The sequence below is a fragment of the Ursus americanus genome, chromosome 25 (assembly GCF_024610735.1).
Source record: "Ursus americanus isolate L20-20 chromosome 25, mUrsAme1.1.p, whole genome shotgun sequence".
NCBI classification, from domain to species: Eukaryota; Metazoa; Chordata; class Mammalia; order Carnivora; family Ursidae; genus Ursus; species Ursus americanus.
The window spans coordinates 18,537,905-18,559,532 of record NC_142151.1 but is presented as its reverse complement, the minus strand read 5'-3'; the positions used below and the strand labels follow the sequence as shown (position 1 = coordinate 18,559,532).

Sequence of the window (21,628 nt, the reverse complement as noted above, 5' to 3'; positions counted from 1 at the left end):
CAGGGTTTTTCAAATCTTCACATTGTGAGGTCAGATCATTCTTTGCTGTGGGGGGCTGGTTCTGTGCATGGTAGAATGTTAAGCAGTAACCCTGGCTTCTCCGCACTAGATGCCAGTTGCAAATTTCCTTTCCATTCCCAGTTGTGGCAACCCAAAGTGTCTCCAGACATTGCCAAATGTCTCCTAGGAGGCAAAATTGTCCTGACTGGAAACCACTGGCCTAGAGACAGTGGGATAACTCAATATCCTTCTTGCAAAACAAGTGTTAACTTGGTTTTCTCTGGGAAAAAGATCTTTGAGTATAGCAGGGGCTTCTTCAATCTACTCCCTGATACATGGCTATCAATTCTAAGATCCTGATATCTCAAGTCAGCCCTCTTTTCATTCAATTTCTCCTCCAAGATTGTATTTTAGGAGATCACTTCTGTCTGCCTGCCACTTGTTTTCTTACATCCCTAGAATGCCCTTTTTTTTCTAATAAAAACACAATAAACGTTTATTGATAGTGAACTGTATCGAACAAACATTTTTTATGAGACTGAATTTTAGTTCCTGCCCTTGTAGAAATGAGAGTGTAAGGAATAGGGAGAAATTGCAGGGTTCAGAGTCCACTGCACTACCCATCGCACCATCTTGTTGGTGCTGGAACTGTGGATGGCCCATATTACTTCCATGTTGGGCTGTGCTCACAGAAAATAAGAAGAAAAATGTGTCAGTTCAACACAACAATTTGTCTTTTTTACGGGCTCGGTTATATGTTTATTGCAAAATCACAAATAGTCTTTGGGATATTTTGACACTATGGCATACATTTTTAATGATCCAGAAATGACAATTTATTTTGTTTAAATTTTGTTAGTGCCCTTGTGAAAGGATGCCGTTGCCTGGAAATTGACTGCTGGGATGGATCACGAAATGAACCCGTTGTCTACCATGGTTATACGCTCACCAGCAAGCTTCTGTTTAAAACTGTTATCCAAGCAATACAGAAATATGCATTCATAGTACGCGCGTATCTTTGTTAAATTACAGTTATCGAAGCACAATATAATTTACTTGCTTCAAAATCCTATAATGCTCGGCCTTAGTTTAGATCAGTGATACTTCAAATTGTGTGTTATGATCTATGCAGTGTGTAGTTAAAGGTAGATTTATCAAAGTTAATCTCAAGTAATAAGATGAATGTTTCAGGGAACTTTTTGTTTAATTATGTAACATATATATATTGTGTGTGTGTGTGTATTGTGTTACCATAGAAATATATTTCATACTGTGAGTTACAGTCAAAAAAGAGTTTGAGAAATACTGGTCTATAGAGTAGTAAATATTTTACCAATATTCAAGTACTTTGCTTTCAAAACACAAACTATGTCAAAAATGTATTATATACATGGTTGACAGTTATAATGACTATGATGGCAGCATTTCATAAGGCAAAGGATGTTTAGAAGTTTACTTTGGATTTTAAAAAAATATTGTTGGATTTATTAAAGTTACAGATTCAAAGACCTAGTTCTTTTGAGAGCTTCTAAATTCAGCCCACAAATCCTAGTCTATAAATTGAGTGGGTTTTAACACTCAGTTTAGAATAATACTTGGTTCTATTTACAGACTTGGCTAATTAAGCGCCTTCAGACATTTTAAAGTGTTTTTGTAAAGTTAGTATATTTGATTTCTTTCTTAAGTACTTCAATTGCAGTGCCATTGAAGAGATTTAACAAAATCTTACTGAATACTTAAGCAATGTATATCTGATAAATTAAACTTACAAATTTGATAAACCTGAAGTTCTCCTAAGTAGGTCAATACATTATCTATAAATATAAACATAACTTAAAAATCACAAATTTAAATCGACTGCTCTATTATGTGAGAGTATAAAATACTAAAAATCAACAAAATATGCATATAAAATATGAAAAATTACTATTTTAGTATAAAACATTGATATATGGCATTGATTCTCTTAAACATCTAATTTCTGATGATTTCTAGATTTGTATCTCGCCCTTGAACTCTACACCAACATAGACAAGTATGTATTGGACATCTCGTCTTGCATATGTAACTGGCATATTTAACTTAACATGTTTAGAACTGAGCTCCAGATATTCCTCTTCATCCCAGGCTCACTCTTCCCATGGTCTTCCCCATCTCAGTTACTGGTGACTCCCGTGTTCAAGCCTAAATCATCATTGTCAACTTTAACCCTCCTCTCCTCATTTCTCTCCAACCCTTCCGTAAGTTCTTCAGTATATCCTCTTGGGTCTACTTTCAAAATATACACTGAATTTAACCCCTTCTCCCCATTCTCACTGTCACCGTCTGGGCAACTACCGTCACCTCTCACTTGGATTATTGCTATTCACCCCTTCTCTCCCTCTTCCCCTCAAGTTTCATCTCAATGTTTCAGCCAGAGTGACTTTTTGGTGAGTCAAATCATATCATTCCCCTTCTCAAAACCTTCAATCCCACTCAAAATACAAACTGAAATCCATGTTTAACCTGTTTTTCTGTTCCTCCAACTTCTACTTGTCTCTCCATTGTTCACGTGGTCATTCTGGCCTCCTTACTCTTTTTCAGACACATCTTGAAGCCCTTGAACTCCCTCTTCCTTTTATTGAAACGCTCTTCCCAAATATTTGCATAGCAAACCCTCTCACATCATTCAGGGTGAGTGATTGAGGGAATAGAGGCAATCTTAAAATTCAAAAGCCTTGAAAGGATGGAAATCCTTACAGCTTCTAAGACTCAGAGAAAGAGACGGAATGAAAAAAAATTTTGAACAACAAAGATTCAATGGGACTTCGCAGCTGAACAGGGTTACTCAGTTTTGTAGCAAGTTTGTTAGATCAAAGGTTGAATTTTCTTTCCTTTTTTTTTAGAACGATCGTATTATTTCATTATTTATTTATTTTTAACTTCCACCTTTCATTTTGTATAAGCTTTTATTGAAATATAATCTGTATTATATTAATGTACAAGTATATAAATCAACATCATGCAAGTTGATACCTTTCTACAAATTGAACACAACATAACCAACAGCCAGAGCCCTTTCTCATGCCTTTCCTAGTCATTAATCCACAAACAAGAGTTGGCAACTGTATTGACCTCTAATACCACACATTAACTTTTCCTGTTTTTATACTTTATATAAGTGGAATAATATCTGTGTATATTCTGTTGCTCCATTCTATATTTATATATTCTATATTGCTCCATTGATTTTAGCCAGATATATATAATATCTGTGTATATTCTTATTTATTTATTTATTTAACTTAAATTCAGTTAACATGTAATACATTATTGGTTTCAGAGACAGAGGTCAGTGATTCCTCAGTCTTATATAACACCCAGTGCTTATTACATCACATGGCCTCCTTAAGGTCCACCAGCCAGTTACCCCATCCTCCCATCCCTCTCCCCTCCAGCAACCCTCAGTTTGTTTCCTATGCTTAAGAGTCTCTTACAGTTTGTCTCCCTCTCTGATTTCATCTTGTTTTATTTTTTCCTCTCTTCCCCTATTATCCTCTGTTTTGTTTCTTAAATTCCACATATCAGCGAGATCGTATGATAATTGTCTTTCTTGGATTGACTTATTTCACCTAACATAACACCCTCTAGTTCCATCCAAGTTGTTGCAATTGGCAAGATTTCAATTTTTTGATGACTGAGTAGTATTCCATTGTATATAGATATCACATCTTCTTTATCCATTTGTCTGTTGATGGACATCTGGGCTCTTTCCATATTTGGCTATTGTGGACATTGCTGCTCTAAATATTGGGGTGCAGGTGCCCCTTTGGATCACTACATTTGTATCTTTGGGGTAAATACCCAGTAGTGCAATTGTTGGGTCATAGGGTAGCTCTATTTTCAACCTTTTGAGGAACCTCCATACTTTTTTCCAGAGTGGCTACACCAGCTGGAGTTCCCACCAGCACTGTAAGAGGGTTCCCCTTTCTCTACATCCTCACAAACATCTGTGTTTCCTGAGTGATTAATTTTAGCCATTCTGACTGGTGTGAGATAATATCTTGTTGTGGTTTTGATTTGTATTTCCCTGATGCCGAGTGATGTTGAGTACTTTTTCATGTGTCTCTTGGCCATTGGGATGCCTTCTTTGTAGAAATGTCTGTTCGTGTCTTCTGTCGATTTCTGATTGGATTATTTATTCTTTGGGTGTTGAGTTTGATAAGTTCTTTATAGATTTTGGATACTAGCCCTTTATCTGATATGTTATTTGCAAATATCTTCTCCCATTCTTCGGTTGTCTTTTGCTTTTGTCTACTGTTTCCTTTGCTGTGCAAAAACTTTTTATCTTGAGGAAATCCCAATAGTTCATTTTGTCTTTGTTTCTCTTGCTTTTAGAGACATGTTTAACAAGAAGTTGCTGTGGCTGAGATCACAGAGGTTGCTGCCTGTGCTCTCCTCTTTGAAGGCTGAATTTTCTATTCAAGATAGTCACCATTAATTTGGGGAAGAGAGAGCAATAAAATAAAATAAAATAAAATAAAATAAAATAAAATAGACTTGATAATTATGACTAGGAAAAAATTTGGGGTATAGTTACTGGCCCATGTTACTCATTAGAAGCAAACATATGAGGAGACTAACTTTTTAAGGGAATTACATTGCCAAAACACAACATGATAAAGCACGACAAAATACAACAGAAGTATGATTCTTAGGTGAGCCTTAAAACAAACTTTGGTCTAGAAATAAAAAAGATGAGCTTTCCCCACTGAGTGTCAGGGGCTGAGAAATCTGTCTGCTAGGCCATCACTTTGCTTATTCTTGAAATCACTTTTTATATTTGGGAAAAATTTTATACTGTTGTTTTCATATTAGACTAGGATATATATGTATGTGAGTCTGTATGAGGTTATTGTAGTAGGCTGAATATGGGCCCACAAAGGTTTAATTCCTGGAACCTGTCAATGTTACTTTATTTGGAAAAAGAGTCTTTGCATATAGATGAAATCAAACACCTCCAGATGAGGTGATTATCCTGGATTAGCTGGGTGGGCTCAAATGCCACACAGAAGAGGAGACAACAGGCAGATGAGGGGTAGAGATTGGAGTGATATGACCACAAGCTAACGAATGTAAGAGGCAAGGAATAGATCTCCCTTAGAGCCTGTTGCTCCATTGATTTTAGCCAGTGAAACTGATTTTAGAAGTTTGGCCCCTAGAATTATGAAAGAATAAATTTCGGTTCTTTAAAGCAACCAAGTTTGTGGCCGATTGCTACAGCAGCCTCAAGAAACTAATACACACTAAAAAGGCTTAATATTGTATCTCCTATTCAAAGGTTGGTGATAATACAACAGACCTTGCAAGCCTTGGCTTGTTTACAAGTTGGTAAAATTGTGCCCTGATGAGTATATAGGAAACAAAATAAAATAATTTTAAACGAGACCCCAAAATGAATGTTGTTTTCTCCATTTTGTGACCCATTTCAAATTTACAGTGGTGACAAAGGGCAAAAAATATCTTTGTAAAGTCATTTTTATTTAATAGATTCTCTCTATTATTATATCTTTATCTATGTTTCTAATTATAAAACCATGAGTTTTGATTATAGAATTTAAAACTAAAAAAGTGGAAATAAATATATATAATAAACCAAAATATATATGCTTAAAACATTAAATTGGAGAATTTTACTCTTTAGCAACTTGTTTTTTTCCTCATAAGACTATATTATGGATAACTTTCTATAGCAGAATATATAGCTCTACTTCCTTCTCAGCAGATTTATATCATTCCTTTAAATGGACGTGGCATAATTTATTTAAACAAATACCTACTGTTGGATGCTTCAGTTGTTTCCTATATTTATAGTATAAATAGTAATAATCTTCCTTTTTATACAGATTTAATGTTCCCTGTTATGTCAAACTCAAAAGTACTTTCAGTTTAAAGAATACTTATTTTGTAAAAGTACGGAACATTGAATGTAAGTTTTAAAATAGATTAACTGTTTCTATTAATTGCATTAAAATTATTGAGGAGTTCTGATCAATAACCGTAGTAATGGTTAATTTTTTAGACATCTGACTACCCAGTGGTGCTCTCTTTAGAAAATCACTGCTCCCCTTCCCAACAAGAAGTGATGGCAGACATTTTGCAGTCTGTTTTTGGAGATGCCTTGCTTTCTGATATGCTTGATGATTTTCCAGACAAACTACCTTCACCACAGGTAACATTTTGTCTGAGGAGCTCAGGTTAATAAAAAAAGAAAAAGCATGTCATTATTACATTGATCCGTAAACTGGGTAGAGTTCAATGAAAATGCTTAGTTTTGATTATGTATAGAGGCGTATCTTTGCAATGTGTTGCCTGGGAAATGTTCCCGTGAGCATCTAGGTAAATATATGTTGATAAAGAGAATATATAGAGATATATGTAAAAACTCACATTTTTATTGTGTGTCCATATGTCCAAAATTTCAAGTCAGTTAATATTAGGCCACAGGAATTTGGTATGTTTTATAGGCAAAGGCTAAGAAAGAGGCAAAGATCTAGCTTGTTAATAAAGTCCATGTCCAATTCCTTAGCATCTGGTGGCAGGTCTCCCCCCCTTTTTCCTTTTAAGATTTATCTATTTACTTAAGAGGGAGGGAAGGAGAAAGAGAGAGATTGGGAGGAGGGGCATAGGGCAAGGGAGAGAGAATTTTAAGCAGACTGCAGGGAGTGGGCCCATGCAGGGCTCAGTCTCACAACACTGAGATCACCACCTGAGCCAAGACCAAGAGTCAGATGCTTAACTGACTGCACCACCTAGGCGCCCTTCTTTTTTTTTTTTTTTTTAAATCTGCTCTTTCCAGTTTCCCTTTCTTTTATGGGACACTTTCCATCTTCATCTGAGCATACTCAAATACTTGGTTTAAAAAAGCACCCCCACCCTAGTTTCATGATTTCGATCTCTCTTCAGCTATCTCTTTATTATTCTCTGTTTCAACCCAAATTTCCACTTTCTCATCTTTTCACAACCTAACGAGCTTCCTCTTCCACCTGCACCTCAGTAAGTATCTCATTGTCATCAGAGACTTTCCTACCAGTAAATTCTAACAGACCTATTTCAGTCACCATGTGACTTCTTTCCTTCACAACATTAAATACTGGGAAGACTCCTTCCTTTCCTTGAAACGCTTTTTTCTGTAATACCATATTTTTTAGGTTTTCCTCATCCCTCTCTGGCCAGTCTTTCTTAGTTTCCTCTGCCAGCCTATTCTCCTCACCCCAAATTTCATCAGGTGATAAATGAATGAACTTTTTTTTTTTTTTTTTTGCATGACAGGATAGTATTGTCTAACGATCAATAGTTGCATTTGACGTGTCATCATTTTGGTATGTAGAGCAGTGTTTTTTTAATACTTGAATATTTTCCTTCATATTTTTCCTTATTTTATTTAGATGAGTGGAAAATTTAAAGATGAAAGTTGTGACACGGGTAATGACGAAGTATAGGACTCATGATAACATTGAGATGAACAAAAAAAATTGAACAGATGGAAAAACTGTGACTCTTTCACCCCATAAGAATGCTCATGACTAAATGCCTCAATTATGAAAGAAAAGACAGAAAATGTTTCAATTATACCAATCTAATCAAAGATATAATCTAAGGTTTAATTTAATGGTCTAATTCAAGAAATTATAATATTTTTTAGTTTTCTAGGAATAGGAATCCTCCTCCTGTTATTTATAAATCAACTTTCTAGCATCCAGATATGAGTTTTCATTAACGATTTTGCTTCTGTACTAAAGTAAGGAGATGCTTTCCAACGAGTAAATGAGGAATTAGAGATACAGTCATTTTCTCATTCCTCACTTGGTCACTGGGGTACAAAAGAATTGCCTAGAGGCTTGTTAAGGAGGCATAATTCCAGTCCTACAACTCAAGGTTCTGATTCTTCAATTTTGATAGTAGATCCCAGGAAGCTGTTCCTTTAACAAGCACTCCAGGTGATGCTTTTTTTTTTTTTTTTTCGAGATTTATTCACCTATTTTAGATAGAGAGAGAGAGAATGGGGGCGGGGCAGAGGGAGAAGGAGAGAGAGAATCTCAAGCTGACTCCTTTCTCAGTGTGAAGCCCGACTCAGGGCACGATTCCATGACTCTGAGATCATGACCTGAGCCAAATCAGAGTCAGATGCTTAACTGACTGAGCCCAGGTGATGCTTCTGATGCATGGGGTTGCGTAGTGCACTTTGGTAAACTCCGTATTTGAGAGTCATGGAAGGTGCATAGTAATAGAGGGAAGACCTAAGGTGATGGAGTAATTTGAGTGGGTACCTAAGGATAGTAAAGAGAAGGGACAAATCAAAGCTCCTTGAAGAAAAGAATTGTATTTCATCGTCCAGATTTCAGCAGCATTATATGGAAAACACAGCAGGCATTTAATAAGAACATTCATAGGTGTGCCTGGCTGGCTCAGTCAGTAGAACATGCAACTCTCGATCCCAGGGTCGTGAGTTCAAGGCCCACATTGGGTGTGGAGCCACCTTAAAAAAAAAAAAAAAAGAAAAAGTATGTTGATAAATTGAATAGTTGAAAAGGGCAGGGTTGAACAAGGGAAAGAAAGGAACTGGAAGTCTTTGGATTTAGAGCGAGTGACTCTGATGGTCAATTTTGCCATGCTCCTAGTTTTGACGTACAGGAAATATTAAGTTGATGATGCTTGTGGCTAATACAGTTGAAATATGAAGAAGATTTGCAAATCTTTAATTTAAATTTAGTCTATTCTAGGTGTCAAATATTACAATAGACATTTTTGAATACCTGATCTCATTGAATACTTTTTAATGTTGAATAACAGATTAATGATCTGAAGCATTTACTACCAAAAGTTGTAACATTCTTTTATAGCATTTCGAGGATTTTAATATATATATAAATATAAAATATAAAATGTATTATAAATAAATATATATAAATTATACATAAATCCATACAATATATGTGTGTGTATATATATATACACACACACACATATAATTTTCATGTATGCCAGTTTTTAAAAATAGTAGGAATTTGTGGAATGTAAAACAAATGGAGCCACAGTAAGTCCCAATCATAACAGGCTTATTTTGGGGTGAATTTTGGTCAATACCTTAATATCACTGATTTCTATTAAGGTATTATAGGAGTATGGAAAAAGATGGAGTTCTTACACATTTTACTACTGTGGGCTCACTGAAAACACTGTGAAAGACTTTTCAATGACTGTTCGAATGCAAACTTCCCTGCAAATGTGTAATCGTATCTCTCTTTCAAATCATTTCTGTAGGCATTAAAATTCAAAATATTAGTTAGGAACAAGAAAATAGGCTCCTTAAGGGAAACCCGTGAAAGAAAAGGCTCTGATAAGCACGGTCAGGTAGAGGAATATGAAGAGACAGATCAAGATGTGGACGATGAAGTCAAAGAATCACAAGCTTTGGCTGTTTTAGAAGACAATTCCGAAAAGGAGCCAAGGGCAACACTTGTAACTGGATTACCACTTTTCAGGAGAAGGAGGGTGAGACGATACTTTGTGAAAATCTTACAAGTGATTGAAAAGTTGTTTTATTTTCTTACTGGTGGAGAATTAAACTTTTTTTTTTGAGGGAAAAATCTTTTATAAAATAGTCCTTGTAAAAATTCTAGTCTATCATTTAAAACTTGTTTGGAAAAAATTAACATGGGAAAAGAAAATTTTAAAGTTATATCTTTTCCTGTGTTAGTTTTTTTTTTAAGATTTATTTATTTATTTGAGAGAAAGAGAGAGTGGGGCACTAGTGGGGGAAGGGGCAGAGGGAGAGGGAGGGAGAGACTCTCCAGCAGACTCCCTGTTGAGCACAGAGCCTGATAGGCACTTGATCTCACGAGCCACCCAAGTGCTCCTGGCTATTTTTAATGTTTTCTCAATGGTCCAATATTATGCATTTTTATGTACTTGGCATTGTGCAATGTACAAAATACGAACAATGAACAACATAATATCTCTGCCCTCAAGGAGACCATACTGTCAGAGACAAGAAAATCACTGTTATAATATAGAGTATTATAAGTATACAAATTAGCATGATAAAAGAAGGTATCTTGAGTTGCAAGTGACATGAAACTAATTCAGCTGGTTTAAGTAAAATGTGAATTAGTTAATTGGCCCACATCAATGAAAAGTTCAGGGAAAGGGGTTCAGATTTCAGGAATGACGTGGTATAATATCTCAAGCAAAGGCCACAGAACTTTCTTTCTCCAACTTTGGACCCACTTCCTCTACATTGGTGCAAAACTTCGCAAAGCTTTAGCTTCATATGCTTTCAAGCTCAAATCCAATGGAAGACCTACTTATCTCTCTGATTACCAAGCAAAAGGTTTTGTGCATTGGCTATAATCCAGTGGTGGGCAGAGCCCAGAGTCAACCGCTATTGCTAGGGAACTGCAAAGCTCTGATTAGCCGGGCCTGATGCACATTATCCATACTTAAGCCCATGGATTGAGCTTGAGCATGGAATGTTTTCCCAAAACAAAACTTGGGAAGGAGCTAGCAGAAGTGTAGAAAGTCTAGATGCTAGCATGTAAAAGAACAAACGTGTACCCTACAGCAGAAGTTATTCCCAAATGTTAGATCACACTAGACATACATCTACTCATGACTAAATATCCTCAAGGTGTAAAATCCACGAGAATAAACAGAACTTTGGGAAAAAGGAAATAGTAGTAATTGTCATCTTCAATACTACATTAGCGGGATTTTAGATGTATGCTGTCTCATGTTAACATTCAATACTATCATCAGGAAAAATAATCAGATTGACCCATTCCAAATGGTTTTTGAGGAGATAATATTATGAAAAGACTCATATAATTGATCTGAAAACATATTTCCTTTATTCGAAAAGGAATTTTTCAAATGATTTATTGCCAAAATATGAAATTATTGCATTTTATTTTTATATCACAAAGGTAAAAGTGGCTATGGCCCTATCTGATCTTGTCATTTATACCAAAGCCGAGAAGTTCAGAAGCTTTCGGCATTCAAGATTGTATCAGCAGTTTAATGAAAGTAATTCTATTGGGGAGTCAGAAGCCCGAAAACTTTCAAAGTTGAAAGGTAAATTCTTATGATTCAAGCAGACGAAGTGTTTAAACAACTTTTATTCACTGCAAAGGTGTCAAGATTGGTCAATGACATTTATAAAAACTATATTCTCATAAAATTTCAACATATTTATTGTAATTTTAAAAAGGTTGTATGCCTCAGGTCACAATAAGTGATTTCACAGAATTTGTTTTATTAACTTCTTCACGTCATGAGATTTTGATTGAGAATGTCCAGGGTGACACTTTTGTGGGCGGGGCCCCGGTGAGCTGTTAGTAGAGGAGAGCGGGGAGTGACAAGGCTGCGAGGCAGGCAGGCCAAATCACAAGAAATGTGAACTTAGTCCTAGACTCCAAGGCGAGCAGGACTGAAATCTCAGGAGTCACACCACCCTCTCTGTGTTTCTGAAGGATGCCTTTGATCACAGTGTAAAGGTGAGAGTCCCTGTAGGGAGGAGATGATGAAGGCTCATGGTAGAGGGAGCCATAGTGAACTGTGTGGACTCAGTAGGCACCTGAGGCAAACAATTAAATAGACCTCGAGGCTGTATGTCCAAGGTGAGGGAGAAGGAGGACGCGACCTCCAGGCCCGGCTGCCACATGGCTGGACAGAGTGTGCACTGTCCCTGCACACTTGCAGTGGTACCATTAGTCTCTGCACCTTCTTTTTTTTTTTTTTTTTTTAAAGATTTTATTTATTTATTCAACAGAGATAGAGACAGCCAACGAGAGAGGGAACACAAGCAGGGGGAGTGGGAGAGGAAGAAGCAGGCTCATAGTGGAGGAGCCTGATGTGGGGCTCGATCCCATAACGCCGGGATCACGCCCTGAGCTGAAGGCAGACGCCAAACCGCTGTGCCACTCAGGCGCCCCATCTGCACCTTCTTTTCACTGTCTTCTGATTCTCAACCCGAGGTGGCATTTCTGTCTGCTAGAGCCGAAGATGCAACAAGGCCTTGGAAAGAGAATGAGAAGCTGACTCTACCCTTTTCTCAGCTTGTATGGTGAGGAATAACCTCACCTTAAAAAGGGATGGGCAGTTAACCCAGCAGTCAAGTGACTCTCCAAGTCCTCCTTAAAAAATGCGATCTACCATCCCGTGTAGAAACACCGTGGCAGGGAAATCAGCAACAACTGACTCAAAACAGCTGTTGGCTGCTTGGAAATGTGGATTCTGGTATATCTGTTGGTTAACCTCTTTGGGCTGGCCACTGGCGCCCAAGGGTTTTGAGATGCACTTCAGCCCATCTCTTCAAACTGACTCTGGATATTTTAGGGCCTTTTTGTTGTTTTTTAAGATGTAGATTATGATAAAAAAATCAGTTCAGTAAGTCTGAATCACCATTAAAATAATAGAGTAGAATAAAATGGAATAGAATAGAATAATACAGTAGAGATGCAATAAGAGTATTATTTTATGAAACAATTATGTGTGTGTATTGTATGTTGAGTGTGATATAAAATATATTTCTTACTGTGAGTATTGTCAACCAAGTTTGAATTTGAATGACCTACTTTGCTAGTCTCTATTCTTTCAAACTATTGGATAGTTTTTGCTGTTTTTAGAGGGGACAAGCCCTCTGGACACAGCAAAAGTTGTTATAATTCTCACATTGTATTAGACACTTGCTCAAAATTTGAAAAGGCACTGGGCAGTTCTGAGTAGAGTCATAAAATGTATCATCACCATTTCTTTGGAAAGAGTATAGAGCATTTTTCTTGTACCAAAAGCCAATACTAAATAATTAATGATGTGGGGACATGTGTACTCTAATGTCCATCATTTTAAAAGCATTTTTAAAAAATATTTTATTTATTTATTGGGGTGGGGAGGGCAGAGAAGCGCAGAACTCGATCCCAGGATCCTGGGATCATGACCTGAGCCCAAGGCAGATGCTTAACCAACTGAGCCACCCAGGAGCCCAGAATGGCCATCATTATTAAAAACTTAAACGTCACTAATTTTGTAATGCAGAAAAATAAGAAACAACTTTTCACATTCGTGGATACTTTTCAATCATTTAAAAATAATGTAGTAGGTGCATATTATTGAAACGGAATGATTATTATGTTATTTTTAAGTAAAAAAATGGAAGTTTATAAAAGGGAAAAAACAGTATGATTCAATTAAAAAATAAGAATATACATATGACAATAGATTGGAAAGATATATACCAAGAGATTACTGTTTATTAATTAAGTCATGAGATTATAGTTTTATTTCTTATTTTTTATTATTTGATTTTCTCATTTATCTAAAATGAACATGAATTGCATTTGTAATAACATAGCATGTTTAATTTCTAAAGGTCAATTTCAGAAGTAACAAGCTCATATTATGCTAAGGGTCGTTAGTGATCATTTGTGTTTATCACTTTGTAGATAGGAAAAATTAAGATCCAGAAGAGTACACATCTTAGCAAAAGATAAATATCTTGTTTAGGGCTGGGTAAGGGATCATGACAGATGGACACGCATGGTGTCTTTATACACAAGTAGCTTCAAAATAAACTTTCTCTCAAGGAGTGTATAACTTCTAAAATTGAGAGCTGCTGTTAATTATAATAATTAACTTCAGTAATTATAATTTTTTACTTGACAATGCTTCCTAAAGAATAATATGGGGAATGAGGGTGGCATCAATTCTATTCCAGTTTGACCAGCAAATGTAGTGGCCCATAGGCAGTAACCGTCTCTCCCAATACTGGTCACCATATTAGCAGGAGTCGTTGTGGGAACAGGATTCACTTAGTGAAAGAATAAAAGCCTTGGAGAAACATGAGATCTGTGTTCAAAAATTTGAAGGGTGTCCAATGGTAAAGGGTACAAATTAGTTTTGAATCTCAAGCGATTTAAATAGAACATATAGAAATAGAAACTTACAAAAATAGGTAAGTAGAAACATAAAAAAATAGAGAAGTGGACTCTGTGTGTGTGTGTGTGTGTGTGTGTGTGTGTGTGTGTACTGTAAGTATAGACTTTATATGAGTAAGGAAAACATTTGAAATAATCAGAACTATAGTAGTCCTCTTATCCATGAAAGATACTTTCCAAGACCCCCAGTGGATGCCTGACACTGTGGAGTACTGAACCTTATATATACTATGTTTTTTATTATATATATAAATATATATATATGGATAAGGATGATAAAGTTGAATTTATGTTAGGCACAGAGATCGACAATAATAATAATGAAATAGAACAATTATAACAATATACTGTAATAAAAGTTATGTGAATGTGGTCTCTCTCAAAATATCTTATTGTACTGTACTCACCCTTCTTGTGATGACATGAATTGATAAAATGCCTACATTGAGATGAGATGAGATGAGATGAGATGAGATGAGATGAGATGAGATGAGATGAGATGAATGATACATGCGTTGTGATGCATTGTTACGGTACTAGCAAACTTCTGGTGACTTGTCAGAAGTAGGATAATCTGCTTCGGACCCTAGTTGACCGTAGGTAACGGAAACCATGGGAAGCGAAACCATGGATAAGGGGGGACTGCTGCACTGGGAGGTAGCAAGTTCTCTTTCAATGGAGAGATGCAAACAGAGACTGAAGGAATTTTGAGGAAAGACGTCGCGGTGGTTAGGGTTGGGAGCGCAACTGAATAACTTTAACATCCCTTTCAACCCCGAGAATCTGTTGGCTATTCAACTGGATTAATTTGGATGGCATTATATATCTTTATATGACTGACATGTGCTTCTGCCCTAATGGGAAAACCAAAGCAAAAAAAAAAAAAAAAAAACAGAGAAAGATACAACTTTTGTTTTAAAAGATGGATGCATTTTATTTGGGAATTTTATATACTCTAATGTCAAAGGGAGATTAATTTGGATGTTAAAAGCAAATATATAACTTAATCATTTTTTCCTTGAGTGATTAGTATACATAAAATTGTGTAATAAAGATTATTAACTTGTCAATAACAGTGAATTACACTGTCAAACAAAGGCTTGGATTTATTTTGATTTCCACGAATTGCAAATATTTTTGCTAAAAAAATATTTTTGCTAAAACATACATATCAAAGTACTGAAACAATCGTAGAATTATATACTATATAGAAGCATAGCAGTTTATGTAATTTATTTGAAATCTTTCACAATGTTCTAATATATATTTTTTTAGCCCAGGAGTTTATTCTTCACACCAGGAAGTTCATTACCAGAATTTATCCCAAAGCAACAAGAGCAAACTCCTCTAATTTTAATCCTCAAGAATTTTGGAATATAGGTTGTCAAATGGGTATGTTATATAGAATATTGAGTTTCTGCAAAAATAAGATAAAAAAAGTTCATTTTGTGAGTTAATGAAAGATTTATGAAAAGAGTTTCCCAACTAGATTTTTTTGGCCCTGGGTGTTTTGGGGTCAGGCAATAATGATGGATCATTGGGTTCAAGAGCTGAAGTTATTCCTAAATGGGTGAGAGAGGGTAACTCTAAGTGAGGGTTAGGGGCATGGAGGTTAAATTCATGAGGAGTTGGCATAAGAAGTGTTGGAAGGGAAAAAAGACATCAAAATGGATGTAAGAGGACAGTGAATATCAAATCCTTCACTTGAAAGATATGCTAAGGGCCTCTTTGAATCAAGAGACCTCTACCTTTTATACTTTACACCGGCTTTTGCATTCACAGTATCGCAAAGTGAATGAGATTACGTAGCTCTGCTACTTGTCTTTACCAGTCTCTCCCTATTCCAATTGATTAACTCTTACAGCTCAGGCACTAACCAGTCGGAAGGTACCAGGTGTGAACCCCTCTGCTCCTGGATTGTGGCACGGCCCATAGTTTTGTGGAGGGAGGGAGAGAGTGGGGTTAGGATAGGTGGGTGAGGGGGTGTGGAGGGGTGTGGAGGATGGTACCGCATATAGTGGCTACTTACCAACCTCTATGGGGGGACTTCTATACTTTAACAGCAATTATTACTCTGCTTGTGTCTCACTTTCTCTTCAAGTGATAGCAGTATCTCTTTGGACCTGATAATTTAAAATATACTCGGTGTCTTTTCTTCGGCACTAAGCGTACTGATTTTCTCTGTTCTCCTATTTCCTGGATGTCATCTGACCTGCGCGTTGCTACTCTGTAATCCGTACAGAACTCAAAGCCATAAAATAATTTAAAAATTAAAACTCACCTTCATACATTAATACACACATGGCAAGAAGACATGTTTAAAAATCAGGAATTATTTGGCTAATGATGCTGGCTCTTAAAATGTTTGGGCATATAAAATCCACGATTCAGTTTCAGTGAATCTTTGAACTGTGTTTCTTTAGCTGTACCCTCTCTTGCCTGCCAATATCAAAACACTCTTTTTCTCACAGTGGCCTTAAATTTCCAGACCCCTGGTCTGCCTATGGATCTTCAAAACGGGAAATTTTTGGATAATGGTGGTTCTGGATATATTTTGAAACCACAATTCCTAAGAGATATTGAAACACAGTTTAATCCAAATGAAACACCCAAAGACGTTGATCCAGTTACACTCACGATAAGGGTAAGATGAATAACTTTTTCTTTTTGGGGGGTTATTATATAAGTTAGAGAGTCTGCATTAATATTTTGAGTTCCACTGATTTCTTTTAATGTCCCTTAAATTTCCGTTCATCTTTTTCGATATTATAGGTGGGTGGTGTTTCAGTACCTCTTCATATCTGAAAAATCTCTCTGTTGACTTTTTGCATGAATGATTACCTGCTTGTGAATAGAAATATTGAGGCTGAAAGTTTCTCCTCTCCAAAGTCTATGTTATTCCATTGTCTCTAGGCATTTAATATTGTGATAAGGAAGTCTGAGTTCAGCCCACTAGTTACCCACGTGGATATGTGACTCTCTCCCTCCTTAACTTTATAGAATTTTACTAGCAAATTTTAGGAGCTCTTTGCTTTTTCATTAATCTCCGGAATTAGACTTTCACAGTTCCAGATCTTTGCCCCTTGTCTCTGAATATTCTTTGATTAATATTTAGAAACCAAAAGTTATCCATATGCTTTTCTTGAGTATCTGCCTGCGTGTTTACTAATTCCTGTCACCTCTATCACTGTCTTTTTTCTGCCTTTGGTTTTCCTTCGTATTTGATTTTATTCTTTACTGATTCTAATGTAGATGTGCATTTTTCTCCTGCATTATCAGTTTCTCCCCTCCAATTTTTATTTACGTCATCCTGCTTCCTTTTTATTTCTGTGTTCTACCCAGCACACTTCCCCTCCCCCACCCCTGTCTTACTAGATCCTGTGTGATTTTATTGGATATTTAGTTGTCTAAAATTTATTGTTTCCAATAGCATACACTTTTTGAAAACTTTCTTATTCTTCTAAAACCTAAGGGCTATATTTATTTCCTTTTTTTTTTTAATATCTCTGAATCTTCCAAAAAGCCCTTAGCTTTCCCTCTCTCCGCTTAGTTATAAGCAATTCTATTTTAGATTGTATCTGTACCTGTGGTTTGCAGCGAATTGGGTGGGTAGAGCTCTTTGGTTCCTCTCTTGGTTTAGCTCGTTGCTCCTAGAACCATAGGAACCATTTCAGATTCTGTTCTGGAATTTCGGTCCTTGTACTGCTGTCGCTGGTGAGGATTTTCGTGTCTGCTGTTCTGATTGAGGGGAGCGCCACTGGCCGTGCTGGCTGGTGAGAGCTTCCCTGCTCTGGTGCCCTGGCAGTCAGAGCGCAGGAGACGCTCCAGCCCAGAGTGCATGCCCTTCATAAGCCTCCTCTCTCGGCTCCTTCCTTTACTGTCCTGATGTCACAGGACTGGGGGGACCACTTTCATCCACTTCCGGCCCTAGCCTTTTTGTCCTGGCTGAGAATAGAGGTTTAAGAGATGTTGCTGTTTTCCAGAGATTAATGTGGAAAGAGAGTAGAGCAAAGTTCAATGAGACAGAAATGATCCTGGCCACTAAAGGGAATAGTATCAGTGAAGTACGTAGCTGAATTTTTTCTTGGTTGTTAGGGATTTTGTGACTCTAATTTTTTTTTAAGGTTTTATTTATTTGAGAGAGATAGAGAGTGCAAGCAAGGGGGTGGGGAGAGGGACAAGCAGACTCCGTGCTGAGCACAGAGCCTGATGTGGGGCTCAATCCCACAAACGTGAGACCGTGACCTGAGCCAAAATCAAGAGTGGGATGCTTAACTGATTGAGCCACACACATCCCCCAGATTTTGTGACTCTAAGAGTAGGGGCCTATAGGGTAGAAAAGTAGGGCCATGTAGGTAGAAATTGCCTCCAGCACTGGATGCAGCCGCAAATCAATTAGTGGGCACTTGTTCTAGAATCCAGCAAAATATTGTCCATCAAGCTTACTTGGCAAAATATTATCATAACTTTGGCATTCTTTTTTTTTTTTTTAAGATTTTATTTATTTATTTGAGAGAGAGAGAGAGGGAGAGAGAGCACAGAGGGAGAAGCAGACTTCCCAATGAGCAGAGAACCCGATGCGGGCCTTGATCCCAGGACCCTGGGATCACGACCTGAGCCGAAGGCAGACGCTTAACCGCCTGAGCCACCCAGGCACCCTCTTCCTGGTTATGATATAAACTAGAAAGTATACATTAATATTTTAAGTTCCATTGACTTCCTTTAGCACCTTTAAATGTCCGTTGCTCTCTTCAGCACTATAAGGTGGGTGGTATTTCAACATCTTCCCACATCTGAACCAGTGTCTCCCTGTTGCCTTCTTGCGTGAATGAAAAAATACAAAAAGCTGCATTGTTCTAAACACCAAGTCTAGGCGCTGTAGTTGCTGTTCTAGTGAGAAAAAGGGATGAATCAGCCACTTTGGAAGGTCCCCTCCTACTCCTCACAAACCTCCTTGCGGTGCGTTTGGGGCTTCCCCTCCCTCTCTTTTCTCTTCTCAACTGATTCTTTCTCTCTTGAATTCGTGGGCTCCTTTACTCTACCTGACTCTGAAGTATTTACATTGTTAAGGCTTTTTCTTTTTAAAAAAATTTTTTAATTTAAATTCAATCTAGTTAACATATAGCATATTATTAGTTTCAGGGGTAGAATTTAGCGATTCATCAGTTGCATAGAACACCCAGTGCTCATTACATCATGTGCCCTCCTTACTGCCGGTCCCCCAGCTCCCCCATACTCTCCACTCACCTCCCTTCCATCAACCCTCCATTTGTTTCCCAGAGTAAAGAGTCTCTTATGGTTTGCCATCCTCTCTGTTTTTATCTTATTTTATTTTTCCTTCCTTCCCCTATGATCATCTGTTTTGCTTCTTAAATTCCACATGAACAAAATCATATAGTATTTGTCTTTCCTTGACTGACTTATTTTGCTTAACATAGTACAACCTAGTCCATACATGTTGTTGCAAATGGCAAGAGTTCATTCTTTTTGATGGCTGAGTAGTATTCCAGTGTGTGTGTGTGTGTGTGTGTGTGTGTGTGTGTGTGTGTGTGTGTGTCTGTGTGTGTGTGTGTATACACCACATTTTCTTTGTCCATTCATCTATTGATGGACATCTGGGCTCTTTCCATACTTTGACTATTGTGGACATTGCTGCTGTAAACATTGGGGTGCAGGTGCCCCTTTGAATCACTGTTTTTGTATCCTTTGGATAAATACCTAGTAGTGCAGTTGCTGAGTCATAGGGTAACTCTGTTTTTAACTTTTTGAGGAACCTCCATAGTGTTTTCCAGAGAGGCTACACCAGCTTGCATTCCCACCAACAGTGTAAGAGGGTTCCCCCTTTCTTCACATCCTCGCCAACATCTCTTGTTTCCTGACTTGTTAATCTTAGCCATTCTGACCAGTGTGAAGTGATGTCTCATCATGGTTTTGATTTGTATTTCCCTGATGCCCAGTGATGTGGAGCATTTTTTCATGTGTCTGTTAGGCTAAGTCTTTTTCTTAATCCTCATCACAAACTAAATATTCTCCTTGTGTCCTTTTATATACGTTCATGGTTTCAACCACCAACAATACTCAAATCTTTAATCTGACTTTATTTCTGGAATGTAAAGACATATTTTAAATATCCTACTAAACATCCTTACCTGTTTAATCCTTGTTCTGTCAAGCTTAACATATTAAAGGCTGAACATCCCTTCCTAGTCCAATCTTATTTTCTTTAAATGTCAATGAACTGCACCGAATTCATTGTGTTAATTAGCTCAGGCTAGAAAATTGGGAAGCATTCCTCTCTTCCACATCTGTCACTTCCCATGTCCCATCTCTAAATTTTATTGATTCAAAATGTCTTCCTTATCCAATCCCTTGGTCTGATGCCATTTGCCACCGTCCCCACCCCCCTGCCTTTTTAAGGAATTTGTTACCTGTCATCACATTTATTCCTTTGGCCTCCTAAGGGTTTTGCCTGTTTCAGTCCTCCTGATTCATCATCCACAAGTTGCTCAGAGACATCGTGCTCCAGGGCTAATCTCATCATGCCTACTTAATGTTTCTTTGGGCGTCCTGCTTGCTTTCTTAGGGCTTAGCCTAATTCTCTAGGCCCATCTCTCAGCACTTCTAGTCTTGCACCTTATTCTGTAACCATATGACACCTCCATGCATTACATATGCTTTTCCCTTTGACTGGATCATTCTTCCATCCTTCACCTGCCGGTTGCATTTAGACTCAGTTTTCAAGACTTAAGGGTCACTTCTTTTGGGAAGCTTTTTTTTCCTACACTAAATTAGTTAGGCTTCTTTTTGTGGTTTTGTTTTTCCATAACACCTTGCAGACGCTTACCCTATGCCGCTGTATTATACAGGCCTACATCAGAGATATCGCTGGTTTGGTTCCAGGCCACCACAGTAAAGTGCACGTCAAAATAAAGCAAGTTAAATGAGCTTTTTGGTTTCCCGGAGCATGACAGATGTTTATACTATAGTCTATTAAATGTGCAATAGTATTAGGTCTAAAAAAAACAACGTGCATCCTTTAATAAAAAATACTTGGTCGCTAAGGAAGGCTGACCATCATCTGAGCTTTCAGCGAGGCACAGTCTTTTGGCTGGGGGAGGGTCTTGCCTGGACATGGGTAGCTGCTGACCAATCAGCGTGGTGGTTGCTCAAGGTCGGAGTGGCTGTGGCACTGTTTTGTCAACTACGTTGATGCGGTCTTCTAAATCCTTTGTTGTCATTTCAACAGTCGTCACAGCATCCTCACCAGGAGTAGATTCCATCTCAAGAAACCACTTTCTTTGCTTATCCACCAGAAGCGACTCCCATCTGTTCAAGTTCTATCATGAGATTGGAGTAATTCAGTCCCATCTTCAGGCTCCACTTCTGATTGTAGTTCTCTTGCTGTTTCCACCCCATCTGCAGTCAGAACACACACGTGTTAGTTTGCTGTCTTATGTGGGTATCGTTGGTGGCACCCCCAAAACAATTACAATAGTAACATCAAAGATCACTGATCACAGATCCCCATAAGAAATATAATAATAGTGAAAAGGTTTGAAATACTGTGAGAATTACCAAAATGCGATAGAGAAACATGAAGTGGGCATCTGCTGTCGGGAAAACGGTGCCCTGTGCTCGATGCGGAATAGCCACAG

The 21,628-nt window shown here is 37.5% G+C and overlaps 1 protein-coding gene across 1 annotated transcript in view; it reads left to right on the top strand.

Moving 5' to 3' along the window:
- PLCZ1 (phospholipase C zeta 1) overlaps positions 1-21,628 on the top strand; it is a 47,296-nt gene that overhangs the window by 19,039 nt on the left and 6,629 nt on the right. Inside the window, exons 4-9 of the mRNA XM_045781377.1 lie at positions 860-1,004; positions 6,062-6,211; positions 9,304-9,534; positions 10,965-11,112; positions 15,249-15,365; positions 16,445-16,617. Of these exons, the coding sequence (XP_045637333.1) occupies positions 860-1,004; positions 6,062-6,211; positions 9,304-9,534; positions 10,965-11,112; positions 15,249-15,365; positions 16,445-16,617 (964 nt within the window). The remainder of the gene's footprint in view (positions 1-859; positions 1,005-6,061; positions 6,212-9,303; positions 9,535-10,964; positions 11,113-15,248; positions 15,366-16,444; positions 16,618-21,628) is intronic.